This window comes from Pseudophryne corroboree, chromosome 6 (assembly GCF_028390025.1).
Source record: "Pseudophryne corroboree isolate aPseCor3 chromosome 6, aPseCor3.hap2, whole genome shotgun sequence".
Taxonomy (NCBI): Eukaryota; Metazoa; Chordata; class Amphibia; order Anura; family Myobatrachidae; genus Pseudophryne; species Pseudophryne corroboree.
The window spans coordinates 574,462,445-574,476,256 of NC_086449.1; the positions used below are offsets into that span (position 1 = coordinate 574,462,445).

The following is a 13,812-nucleotide window of genomic DNA, read 5'->3' on the forward strand; positions in this document are numbered from 1 at the left end:
AAGAGAATAAACAAGAAACCATAAAAAGTTGGATCCCCCAGAGACCAAAGGGCTTCCATAAATGTGGAAGAACAGGATGTCAGACCTGTAAACATTCGGAGAGAAAGATTATAAGTTTTGAATCCACTGTGACGAAGAAAATCCACCCTATAAAGAGGTTCATTAATTGTAAGTCCACGTACATAGTGTATTTATTACAATGTGGATGTGGACAACAATATATAGGCAGGACAATAAGAACATTGAATTGTAGATTTATGGAACATAAAAGGAATATTGAAAGGAAATTGAGAACAAATACACTTTATAGACATATTACAGATTGTCAAGATGGAAGTATGGTCAATATTAAAATTGCAGGGATTGAATGGATAGATATTACATGTCGAGGTGGTGATAGATACACGAAATTATGTAAGAGAGAAGCTTACTGGATTTTTTGTTTGCGGAGCATGACTCCGTTAGGTTTAAATGACACTATAGAATTAAACAATATATAAAATATGGTGAGTTAGTATGGGTTAGAACATTATTAGTTTGTGGGTAATGAGAGGGCAATGGAGATGGGGGGGGGGGGGGGGGGGTGGATCAGTATGGGAGAGGGGAGGGATGTATATTGAATTGAGATAGGGTTATTCTAACAATAAATGTATGATCATGTTTAAAAGTATTTTTTTTTTTTTAAGTAAAAAAGATAAGGTTTGTTAATATTGAAATTGGTGGAATATAATATCATTAAATGGGGGAAGGTATGTCACTGTTTGGGGAATAGTCCATTTAGTAGGTATTTGACTATATATATATAAAAAATGGGAATTGGAACATTGTATAGTAAGGTTTGCATAAGGAGATAATAGAGGGAAAAAGATCCGTGTGTCTAGTCGTATTGATATAAAGGAAACAAGAAGGGAAGGCATCTTAAAGACATTAGATATGTATAGAAACATGGAGTGAATATTAAAGAATAATAGGTAAACATGAGGTGGAATGAAGATAATAAAATATGATTGAATGGGTTAAAGTAGAGGGTTATGATGAGTTGGAAGCATTAAATGGTAGAGAAACAATATGTGTTATATGTATAAGGGAATTGGGACAGTCATGTGTATATATATATATGTATAATTTTTATCTATGTGAATTTTTCTATATTTTCAATAAGTACGTATTTATGATGTAATCGATTGAAAATATAGCTAAATTAGAATAGAGGTGATGGGTAATACGCTGGTATAGTTCAATAGACCGAGGCTGTAACGGCACTAATAAGTATATAAGTGCAGAGGACGGACTAATGCAGCCGATGAGACAGAGGCTTGACACGCACTAAGATGTGCGCCTGTGCAGAAGGGCATTGGAACGCACTAAATAATAAGAATTTACTTACCGATAATTCTATTTCTCGGAGTCCGTAGTGGATGCTGGGGTTCCTGAAAGGACCATGGGGAATAGCGGCTCCGCAGGAGACAGGGCACAAAAGTAAAGCTTTCCGATCAGGTGGTGTGCACTGGCTCCTCCCCCTATGACCCTCCTCCAAGCCAGTTAGGTACTGTGCCCGGACGAGCGTACACAATAAGGGAGGAATTTTGAATCCCGGGTAAGACTCATACCAGCCACACCAATCACACCGTACAACTTGTGATCTAAACCCAGTTAACAGTATGATAACAGCGGAGCCTCTGAAAAGATGGCTCACAACAATAATAACCCGATTTTTGTAACTATGTACAAGTATTGCAGATAATCCGCACTTGGGATGGGCGCCCAGCATCCACTACGGACTCCGAGAAATAGAATTATCGGTAAGTAAATTCTTATTTTCTCTATCGTCCTAGTGGATGCTGGGGTTCCTGAAAGGACCATGGGGATTATACCAAAGCTCCCAAACGGGCGGGAGAGTGCGGATGACTCTGCAGCACCGAATGAGAGAACTCCAGGTCCTCCTTAGCCAGGGTATCAAATTTGTAGAATTTAGCAAACGTGTTTGCCCCTGACCAAGTAGCTGCTCGGCAAAGTTGTAAAGCCGAGACCCCTCGGGCAGCCGCCCAAGATGAGCCCACCTTCCTTGTGGAATGGGCATTTACATATTTTGGCTGTGGCAGGCCTGCCACAGAATGTGCAAGCTGAATTGTATTACACATCCAACTAGCAATAGTCTGCTTAGAAGCAAGAGCACCCAGTTTGTTGGGTGCATACAGGATAACAGCAAGTCAGTTTTCCTGACTCCAGCCGTCCTGGAACATATTTTCAGGGCCCTGACAACATCTAGCAACTTGGAGTCCTCCAAGTCCCTAGTAGGTGCAAGGCACCACAATAAGCTGGTTCAGGTGAAACACTGACACCACCTTTAGGGAGAGAACTGGGGACGAGTCCGCAGCTCTGCCCTGTCCGAATGGACAAACAGATATGGGCTTTTTTGAGAAAAAACCACCAATTTGACACTCGCCTGGTCCAGGCCAGGGCCAAGAGCATGGTCACTTTTCATGTGAGATGCTTCAAATCCACAGATTTGACTGGTTTTAAACCAATGTGATTTGAGGAATCCCAGAACTACGTTGAGATCCCACAGTGCCACTGGAGGCACAAAAGGGGGTTGTATATGCAATACTCCCTTGACAAACTTCTGGACTTCAGGAACTGAAGCCAATTCTTTCTGGAAGAAAATCGACAGGGCCGAAATTTGAACCTTAATGGACCCCAATTTGAGGCCCATAGACACTCCTGTTTGCAGGAAATGCAGGAAACGACCGAGTTGAAATTTCTTTGTGGGGCCTTCCTGGCCTCACACCACGCAACATATTTTCGCCACATGTGGTGATAATGTTGTGCGGTCACCTCCTTTCTGGCTTTGACCAGGGTAGGAATGACCTCTTCCGGAATGCCTTTTTCCCTTAGGATCCGGCTTTCCACCGCCATGCCGACAAACGCAGCTGCGGTAAGTCTTGGAACAGACATGGTACTTGCTGAAGCAAGTCCCTTCTTAGCGGCAGAGGCCATAAGACCTCTGTAAGCATCTCTTGAAGTTCCGGGTACCAAGTCCTTCTTGGCCAATCCGGAGCCATGAGTATAGTTCTTACTCCTCTACGTCTTATAATTCTCAGCACCTTAGGTATGAGAAGCAGAGGAGGGAACACATACACCGACTGGTACACCCACGGTGTTACCAGAACGTCCACAGCTATTGCCTGAGGGTCTCTTGACCTGGCGCAATACCTGTCCCGTTTTTTGTTCAGACGGGACGCCATCATGTCCACCTTTGGTATTTCCCAACGGTTTACAATCATGTGGAAAAAACTTCCCGATGAAGTTTCCACTCTCCCGGGTGGAGGTCGTGCCTGCTGAGGAAGTCTGCTTCCCAGTTTCCATTCCCGGGATGAAACACTGCTGACAGTGCTATCACATGATTTTCCGCCCAGCGAAAAGTCCTTGCAGTTTTTGCCATTGCCCTCCTGCTTCTTGTGTCGCCCTGTCTGTTTACGTGGGCGACTGCCGTGATGTTTTTCCCACTGGATCAATACCGGCTGACCTTGAAGCAGAGGTCTTGCTAAGCTTAGAGCATTATAAATTTACCCTTAGCTCCAGTATATTTATGTGGAGAAAAGTCTCCAGACTTGATCACACTCCCTGGAAATTTTTTCCTTGTGTGACTGCTCCCCAGCCTCTCGGGCTGGGCTCCGTGGTCACCAGCATCCAATCATGAATGTCGAATCTGCGGCCCTCTAGAAGATGAGCACTCTATAACCACCACAGGAGAGACACCCTTGTCCTTGGATATAGGGTTATCCGCTGATGCATCTGAAGATGCGATCCGGACCATTTGTCCAGCAGATCCCACTGAAAGTTCTTGCGTGAAATCTGCCGAATGGAATTGCTTCGTAGGAAGCCACCATTTTTACCAGGACCCTTGTGCAATGATGCACTGTTTTTAGGAGGTTCCTGACTAGCTCGGATAACTCCCTGGCTTTCTCTTCCAGGAGAAACACCTTTTTCTGGACTGTGTCCAGAATCATCCCTAGGCACAGCAGACGTGTCGTCGGGATCAGCTGCGATTTTGGAATATTTAGAATCCACCCGTGCTGTTGTAGCAGTATCCGAGATAGTGCTACTCCGACCTCCAACTGTTCCCTGGACTATGCCCTTATCAGGAGATCGTCCAAGTAAGGGATAATTAAGACGCCTTTTCTTCGAAGAAGAATCATCATTTCGGCCATTACCTTGGTAAAGACCCGGGGTGCCGTGGACAATCCAAACGGCAGCGTCTGAAACTGATAGTGACAGTTCTGCACCACGAACCTGAGGTACCCTTAGTGAGAAGGGCAAATTTGGGACATAGAGGTAAGCATCCCTGATGTCCCGGGACACTATATAGTCCCCTTCTTCCTGGTTCGTTATCACTGCTCTGAGTGACTCCATCTTGATTTGAACCTTTGTAAGTGTTCAAAAAATTTTTTAGAATAAGTCTCACCTAGCCTTCTGGCTTCAGTACCACAATATAGTGTGGAATAATACCCCTTTTCTTGTAGTAGGAGGGGTAATTTAATTATCACCTGCTGGGAATACAGCTTGTGAATTTTTTCCCATACTGCCTCCTTGTCGGAGGGAGACCTTGGTAAAGCAGACTTCAGGAGCCTGCGAAGGGGAAACGTCTCGACATTCCAATCTGTACCCCTGGGATACTACTTGTAGGATCCAGGGGTCCTGTACGGTCTCAGCGCCATGCTGAGAACTTGTCAGAAGCGGTGGAACGCTTCTGTTCCTGGGAATGGGCTGCCTGCTGCAGTCTTCTTCCCTTTCCTCTATCCCTGGGCAGATATGATCTTATAGGGACGAAAGGACTGAGGCTGAAAAGACGGTGTCTTTTTCTGCAGAGATGTGACTTAGGGTAAAAACGGCGGATTTTCCAGCAGTTGCCGTGGCCACCAGGTCCGATGGACCGACCCCAAATAACTCCTCTTCCTTTATACGGCAATACACCTTTGTGCCGTTTGGAATCTGCATCACCTGACCACTGTCGTGTCCATAACATTTTCTGGCAGATATGGACATCGCATTTACTCTTGATGCCAGAGTGCAAATATCCCTCTGTGCATCTCGCATATATAGAAATGCATCCTTTAAATGCTCTATAGTCAATAAAATACTGTCCCTGTCAAGGGTATCAATATTTTTAGTCAGGGAATCCGACCAAGCCACCCCAGCTCTGCACATCCAGGCTGAGGCGATCGCTGGTCGCAGTATAACACCAGTATGTGTGTATATACTTTTTATGATATTTTCCAGCCTCCTGTCAGCTGGTCCTTGAGGACGGCCCTATCTATAGACGGTACCGCCACTTGTTTTGATAAGCGTGTGAGCGCCTTATCCACCCTAAGGGGTGTTTCCCAACGCGCCCTAACTTCTGGCGGGAAAGGGTATACCGCCCATAATTTTCTATCGGGGGGAACCCACGCATCATCACACACTTTATTTAATTTATCTGATTCAGGAAAAACTACGGTAGTTTTTTCACATCCCACATAATACCCTCTTTTGTGGTACTTGTAGTATCAGAAATATGTAACACCTCCTTCATTGCCTTTAACGTGTGGCCCTAATAAGGAATACGTTTGTTTATTCACCGTCGACACTGGATTCAGTGTCCCTGTCTGTGTCTGTGTCGACCGACTAAAGTAAACGGGCGTTTTAAAAACCCCTGACGGTGTTTTTGAGACGTCTGGACCGGTACTAATTGTTTGTCGGCCGTCTCATGTCGTCAACCGACCTTGCAGCGTGTTGACATTATCACGTAATTCCCTAAATAAGCCATCCATTCCGGTGTCGACTCCCTAGAGAGTGACATCACCATTACAGGCAATTGCTCTGCCTCCTCACCAACATCGTCCTCATACATGTCGACACACACGTACCGACACACAGCACACACACAGGGAATGCTCTGATAGAGGACAGGACCCACTAGCCCTTTGGAGAGACAGAGGGAGAGTTTACCAGCACACACCAAAAACGCTATAATTATATAGGGACAACCTTATATAAGTGTTTTCCCTTATAGCATCTTTTTTATATATTTTTAACGCCAAATTAGTGCCCCCCCTCTCTGTTTTAACCCTGTTTCTGTAGTGCAGTGCAGGGGAGAGCCTGGGAGCCTTCCCTCCAGCCTTTCTGTGAGGGAAAATGGCGCTGTGTGCTGAGGAGATAGGCCCCGCCCCTTTTTCGGCGGCCTCGTCTCCCGCTCTTAACGGATTCTGGCAGGGGTTAAATATCTCCATATAGCCTCCGGAGGCTATATGTGAGGTATTTTTAGCCAAAATAGGTATTCATTTGCCTCCCAGGGCGCCCCCCTCCCAGCGCCCTGCACCCTCAGTGACTGCCGTGTGAAGTGTGCTGAGAGGAAAATGGCGCACAGCTGCCGTGCTGTGCGCTACCTTTAGAAGACTGAGGAGTCTTCTGCCGCCGATTCTGGACCTCTTCTTACTTCAGCATCTGCAAGGGGGCCGGCGGCAAGGCTCCGGTGACCATCCAGGCTGTACCTGTGATCGTCCCTCTGGAGCTGATGTCCAGTAGCCAAGAAGCCAATCCATCCTGCACGCAGGTGAGTTCACTTCTTCTCCCCTAAGTCCCTCGTTGCAGTGATCCTGTTGCCAGCAGGACTCACTGTAAACTAAAAAACCTAAGCTAAACTTTTCTAAGCAGCTCTTTAGGAGAGCCACCTAGATTGCACCCTTCTCGGCCGGGCACAAAAATCTAACTGGCTTGGAGGAGGGTCATAGGGGGAGGAGCCAGTGCACACCACCTGATCGGAAAGCTTTACTTTTGTGCCCTGTCTCCTGCGGAGCCGCTATTCCCCATGGTCCTTTCAGGAACCCCAGCATCCACTAGGACGATAGAGAAAAGGTGTACGCGCATGGTGACGCGATGATTATATGGTATTTAAACAGGAAAGCAGGGCTCGGTAATGACTGTGTCTGAGGAAGCCGCCGACGATAACTCTAAAGGCGGAGAAACGCGTTACACGTAGTAAGGAGCCCATCTCACCATTCTGACTGAGAGAAACCATGGACCCCAGAGAATTTGGAACCTACAGCGCAATAAAGATCCCGGTAACAATTACGCTAATTGATAAAAACAGCAATGAATGCAAGGGATTGAGCTGTATGCTTTGGAACCAGGGGAGACGAGTGGACATTAGTCAGTCGTTTAAAAGTTACAACAAATGAGATACAAATTACATGCATGTTGAAAGAAAAGCATTTATAGCTGTGCACAGCAGTGACTCATAGAACGTTCTTTAAAAGCCTCTGCAACAAGGACTGTGTTACATTGTATTGGATTTAATAACAAGTTACAACAGGACTCTGTATGCTATTAACGCAAGGTTCTAAGATTCAGGATTATTAATCATAAGTTTTTAATGAGGCACTAAATGCTATTATATGTTTAAAAAGTATTTTTTATTATAGAAATTTGGATTAATTGTGTCCCTTTATGTCTGACTTATATATGAGTTATGCATATTTGGTTTTATGCTCGTTTATGGAAAAATAAACTATACTAAGTTTTAAATCAAATCATATGACTGTCTAAGAAGATTAAATTTGTTTTTCGGTTTATAATAATATCTATATATATACATACATATCGTTTGCTTCCATTACTGAGTTCATTAAAAATTTATTTTTGCTAGTGGTGTAGTGCATCCCCCTCCAAAAAACTTTTTTTCTTTAGTCACAATCTATTGAGGTTAGCAATTACCTCATTAGGGGGACGCAGCAGCATACACTAACAAATAAATAATTAATTAAATCAGAATTCCACCAAAATCAGCACACTAGTGTGTTTGTGTGTTTAAGAAGAAATAGGTCTGACTTCTCTCCCCTCAGTCCCACGATGCAGGGAGCCTGTAGCCAGCAGGTCTCTCTGAAAATAAAAAACCTAACAATAAAGTCTTTTAGAGAAACTCAGTAGAGCTCCCCTAGAGTGTGTCCATTCACTCCTGGGCACAAAGTCTAACTGAGGTCTGGAGGAGGGGCATAGAGGGAGGAGCCAGTTCACACCCATTCAAAGTCTTATAGTGTGCCCATGTCTCCTGCGGATCCCGTCTATACCCCATGGTCCTTTTGGAGTCCCCAGCATCCTCTAGGACGTATGAGAAATAATAGTAAGATGGGCACTGCTTATTTTAGTTATAACGGGTCACGACAGTACTTATCATTTTGTGTATAACAGAGGCAGTAATATTTATCTTTGTTACTAATGGAGGCGTGAGTATTCCCAGAGGGGCCCAGTGCTAATCAGTCAATATTAGGCCGGGACTTTACAGATGCAGGGGGGTGGGGAGCGCTAGAAGGCTAGGCCTGATGCAAAAATGCGTGTGTTGGAAGACAATGTGCAAAAAAATGGATGCTTTTGCTTTTGCAGCTGGAAACCGCTGGTGGTAAGCAAATAATTGAAAAATTCCCCTCAAAATGTGTAAAGGAATTTTCCTGCAGTATACAAATACTCTTCTATAGGTCTGATCATCCACGATATAATAAGTATTTCCAAAAATCAATGAAGAGATAGCACTAAACCTAATTTTGCCTCTCACATTATTTTCCCCTCTCTTGGAAAATAAAAGTATGTTATACCTACTTATTTAATCAACAAACGCATATTCTTGTCAAAATAACATACCATCTCTATATACAGGGCTGGACTACCCATCTGGCAAATGACAGACGACTTGATGGGCCGGTCCAGCCACACAGAGAACCCTGGGCTGGCCAAGCAGCGCAGCCTCCCGATGCTCTGCTCAGCCACCCACATACAGGGACACAGAGAAACCTGTGCTGGCCGAGCAGCATACAGAGACACAGGAGTATGCCGCGATGCTAGGCTCCCTCGGCTGGTGGCATGCCCCTAAAGCTGTAACTGCGCCCCCTCTAGGTACGCTGTGCACAGTACACTGCCCGGACTAATTAAGAGCCCCAGTCTGTCCCTGTCAATATATAACTGATTATTTCTCTGATTCCCAATACACAGAATAAAAATGATCAGAATAGCATACAATAAAAGAGACAGTTAATATGACCATTAAGAAACAGAACTCTATACGCTACTTACCAACAGAGGATAATATCAGTTAAGGTTTCTGCAGTTGTAAAAAAGGCAAACACAATCCAGTACATCATCCATTTTACCTGCAGGAATAAAGTCATTATCCATTAATTAGCAATATATTTGTAGTTTCAAATTTTTTCATAAGTAAGTGCTAGAAAGGAAAGTGCGCAAGCGTGGCTGCATACTCTTCTCCCCAAAGTTCCTCAGGATAGCTGCCAAGTGAGATGTGAATAGTAGCATCACTGTGCTCTGCAACTGCTTCTGTCTGACCAAGCTTCAGGGAGATTGCTGGTTATGGGCCCTACACACTGGCCGATTACACTGAAAGACATGAACAATCTCGTTCATTAATGACTGAGATATCGTTCATATCTTTCAGTGTGTAGGCACTAATGATGAACGATGTGCGGCCCCGCGCTCGTTCATCGTTGGTGCCGGCTCATTTATGCATCCAAGCCAATATGGACAAAATCGTCCATATTATTAGCATGCAGGGCTATGGGTCGGGTGACGGGGGAGTGAAGAAACTTCACTTTCCCCATCACCCCCCCCCCTCCCCCCCGCCGCCCCGCCAGGTCGGCCGTAGGGCACCTCAGCTGGCAATCGGACAGTGTGTAGGGCCCATTACACAGAGCTGTTATTGTATAAAACTGCTAGTACAAGTAGAAGAGTAATGCCGCAAATAAAATGTATCTCAGGGGCTTTTACACCTCACCCCATGCACTAAAATACACATCATCCTTATACTATGTACCCACAGTGGGTTGTATACTTCTATAGTACATACATCTTGAGCTGCACTGAACAACATGCTAAATTTAAGCTGTCATGTGGAATAGGTACATGATATGTTCATATTGAACACTAAATGGACTATAATTGCTACTTAGTAAATTTCTTGCAGTTCAGTATGATCACTGTGTGCACTTCTCTAAGCTAATGCTATGACCAGCTAAGGAATATGGTTATGCTATGCAAGCAAAAGAGAAAATACTATTTACACTGTTCATATATTGATAGTTTTAAATAAACCATTTAGGGGCTGATGTAGAGTTGACTAACTGTCAGGCGCAACTGTTCCTGTACTGCATGCATAGAACTAAGGGATACATTTACTTAGCAGTGATAAGAGTGGAGAAGTGAGCCAGTGGAGAAGTTTCCCCATCAACCAATCAGCAGCTCTGTATAATTTTTTAGAATGCAAATTATAGATGTTACTTCAGTGCTGATTGGTTGCCATAGGCACTTCTCCACTGGCTCACTTCTCTGCTCTTATCACTGCTTAGTAAATGTACCCCTAAATGTGTGTATTCCCCTGTATGTGGAGTTCTGTGCACCTTTGCTTATGGATTGATCCTATCCATATACTTGATGGCAGGATGTAGCAAGTATCGCAATTTGCTTACTGTATGCATACTGCTCTTTATAAACACTATATGCATTAGGATTTTCGGTTAGAAACACAGAGGACAGCTCATCTGATAACAGCAGTCCTTTGCGGTGTAAGGACCATAAGCGTTTCTATAATGGGTGCGAGGTGTGCGGTGCAAGGCCCAGGGGGGTCCACAACGCACACCCTGCACCCATATATGATACTTACCCCTCCAGCAGCAAAGGCCCTGCAGACACAGATCACTTGTAAAAATAAGAATTTACTTACCGATAATTCTATTTCTCGTAGTCCGTAGTGGATGCTGGGGACTCCGTCAGGACCATGGGGATTAGCGGCTCCGCAGGAGACAGGGCACAAAAGTAAAAGCTTTAGGATCAGGTGGTGTGCACTGGCTCCTCCCCCTATGACCCTCCTCCAAGCCTCAGTTAGGATACTGTGCCCGGACGAGCGTACACAATAAGGAAGGATTTTGAATCCCGGGTAAGACTCATACCAGCCACACCAATCACACCGTACAACCTGTGATCTGAACCCAGTTAACAGCATGATAACAGCGGAGCCTCTGAAAAGATGGCTCACAACAATAATAACCCGATTTTTGTAACAATAACTATGTACAAGTATTGCAGACAATCCGCACTTGGGATGGGCGCCCAGCATTCACTACGGACTACGAGAAATAGAATTATCGGTAAGTAAATTCTTATTTTCTCTGACGTCCTAAGTGGATGCTGGGGACTCCGTCAGGACCATGGGGATTATACCAAAGCTCCCAAACGGGCGGGAGAGTGCGGATGACTCTGCAGCACCGAATGAGAGAACTCCAGGTCCTCCTCAGTCAGGGTGTGCCCCTGACCAAGTAGCTGCTCGGCAAAGTTGTAAAGCCGAGACCCCTCGGGCAGCCGCCCTAGATGAGCCCACCTTCCTTGTGGAATGGGCATTTACATATTTTGGCTGTGGCAGGCCTGCCACAGCATGTGCAAGCTGAATTGTACTACACATCCAACTAGCAATCGTCTGTTTAGAAGCAAGAGCACCCAGTTTATTGGGTGCATACAGGATAACAGCAAGTCAGTTTTCCTGACTCCAGCCGTCCTGGAAACCTATATTTTCAGGGCCCTGACAACATCTAGCAACTTGGAGTCCTCCAAGTCCCTAGTAGCCGCAGGTACCACAATAAGCTGGTTCAGGTGAAACACTGACACCACCTTAGGGAGAAACTGGGGACGAGTCCGCAGCTCTGCCCTGTCCGAATGGACAATCAGATATGGGCTTTTGTGAGACAAAGCCGCCAATTCTGACACTCGCCTGGCCGAGGCCAGGGCCAACAGCATGGTCACTTTCCATGTGAGATATTTCAAATCCACAGATTTGAGCGGTTTAAACCAATGTGATTTGAGGAATCCCAGAACTACGTTGAGATCCCACAGTGCCACTGGAGGCACAAAAGGGGGTTGTATATGCAGTACTCCCTTGACAAACTTCTGGACTTCAGGAACTGAAGCCAATTCTTTCTGGAAGAAAATCGACAGGGCCGAAATTTGAACCTTAATGGACCCCAATTTGAGGCCCATAGACACTCCTGTTTGCAGGAAATGCAGGAATCGACCGAGTTGAAATTTCTTCGTGGGGCCTTCCTGGCCTCACACCACGCAACATATTTTCGCCACATGTGGTGATAATGTTGTGCGGTCACCTCCTTCCTGGCTTTGACCAGGGTAGGAATGACCTCTTCCGGAATGCCTTTTTCCCTTAGGATCCGGCGTTCAACCGCCATGCCGTCAAACGCAGCCGCGGTAAGTCTTGGAACAGACATGGTACTTGCTGAAGCAAGTCCCTTCTTAGCGGCAGAGGCCATTAGTCCTCTGTGAGCATCTCTTGAAGTTCCAGGTACCAAGTCCTTCTTGGCCAATCCGGAGCCACAAGTATAGTTCTTACTCTTCTACGTCTTATAATTCTCAGTACCTTGGGTATGAGAAGCAGAGGAGGGAACACATACACTGACTGGTACACCCACGGTGTTACCAGAGCGTCCACAGCTATTGCCTGAGGGTCTCTTGACCTGGCGCAATACCTGTCCAGTTTTTTGTTCAGGCGGGACGCCATCATGTCCACCTTTGGTCTTTCCCAATGGTTCACAATCATGTGGAAGACTTCCCGATGAAATCCCCACTCTCCCGGGCGTCGGAATGAACACTGCTGACAGTGCTATCACCTGATTTTCCACCCAGCGAAGAATCCTTGCAGTTTCTGCTATTGCCCTTCTGCTTCTTGTGCCGCCCTGTCTGTTTACGTGGGCGACTGCCGTGATGTTGTCCCACTGGATCAATACCGGCTGACCTTGAAGCAGAGGTCTTGCTAAGCTTAGAGCATTGTAACTTGCCCTTAGCTCCAGTATATTTATGTGGAGAGAATTCTCCAGACTTGATCACACTCCCTGGAAATTTTTCCCTGTGTGACTGCTCCCCAGCCTCTCAGGCTGGCATCCCTGGTCACCAGGACCCTTCCTGAATGCCGAATCTGCGGCCCATTAGTAGATGAGTACTTTGCAGCCACCGCAGAAGAAACACCCTTGTCCTTGGAGACAGGGTTATCCGCTGATGCATCTGAAGATGCGATCCGGACCATTTTTCCAGCAGATCCCACTGAAAAGTTCTTGCGTGAAAACTGCCGAATGGAATCGCTTCGTAAGAAGCCACCATTTTTCCCAGGACCCTTGTGCAATGATGCACTGACACTTTTCCTGGTTTTAGGAGGTTCCTGACTAGCTCGGATAACTCCCTGGCTTTCTTCTCCGGGAGAAACACCCTTTTCTGGACTGTGTCCAGAATCATCCCTAGGAACAGCCGATGTGTCGTCGGAAACAACTGCGGTTTTGGAATATTTAGAATCCACCCGTGCTGTCGTAGAACTACTTGAGATAGTGCTACTCCGACCTCCAACTGTTCTCTGGACCTTGCTCTTATCAGGAGGTCGTCCATTTTCTTTGAAGAAGAATCATTTCGGCCATTACCTTGGTAAAGACCCGGGGTGCCGTGGACAATCCAAACGGCAGCGTCTGAAACTGATAGTGACAGTTCTGTACCACGAACCTGAGGTACCCTTGGTGAGAAGGGCAAATTGGGACATGGAGGTAAGTATCCCTGATGTCCCGGGACACCCTATAGTCCCCTTCTTCCTGGTTCGCTATCACTGCTCTGAGTGACTCCATCTTGATTTGAACCTTTGTAAGTGTTCAAATATTTCAGATTTAGAATAGGTCTCACCGAGCCTTCTGGCTTCAGTACCACAACATAGTGTGGAATAATACCCCTTTCCTT

At 45.7% G+C, this 13,812-nt stretch overlaps 1 protein-coding gene across 3 annotated transcripts in view; it reads right to left on the reverse strand.

Annotated features, from left to right (window-relative positions):
* The window catches only part of REEP2 (receptor accessory protein 2), a 188,622-nt gene that overhangs the window by 155,169 nt on the left and 19,641 nt on the right, over positions 1–13,812 (reverse strand). For all 3 annotated transcript variants that reach the window (XM_063927859.1, XM_063927858.1, XM_063927857.1), the window contains exon 3: positions 9,103–9,179. In XM_063927859.1, the coding sequence (XP_063783929.1) occupies positions 9,103–9,179 (77 nt within the window). The remainder of the gene's footprint in view (positions 1–9,102; positions 9,180–13,812) is intronic.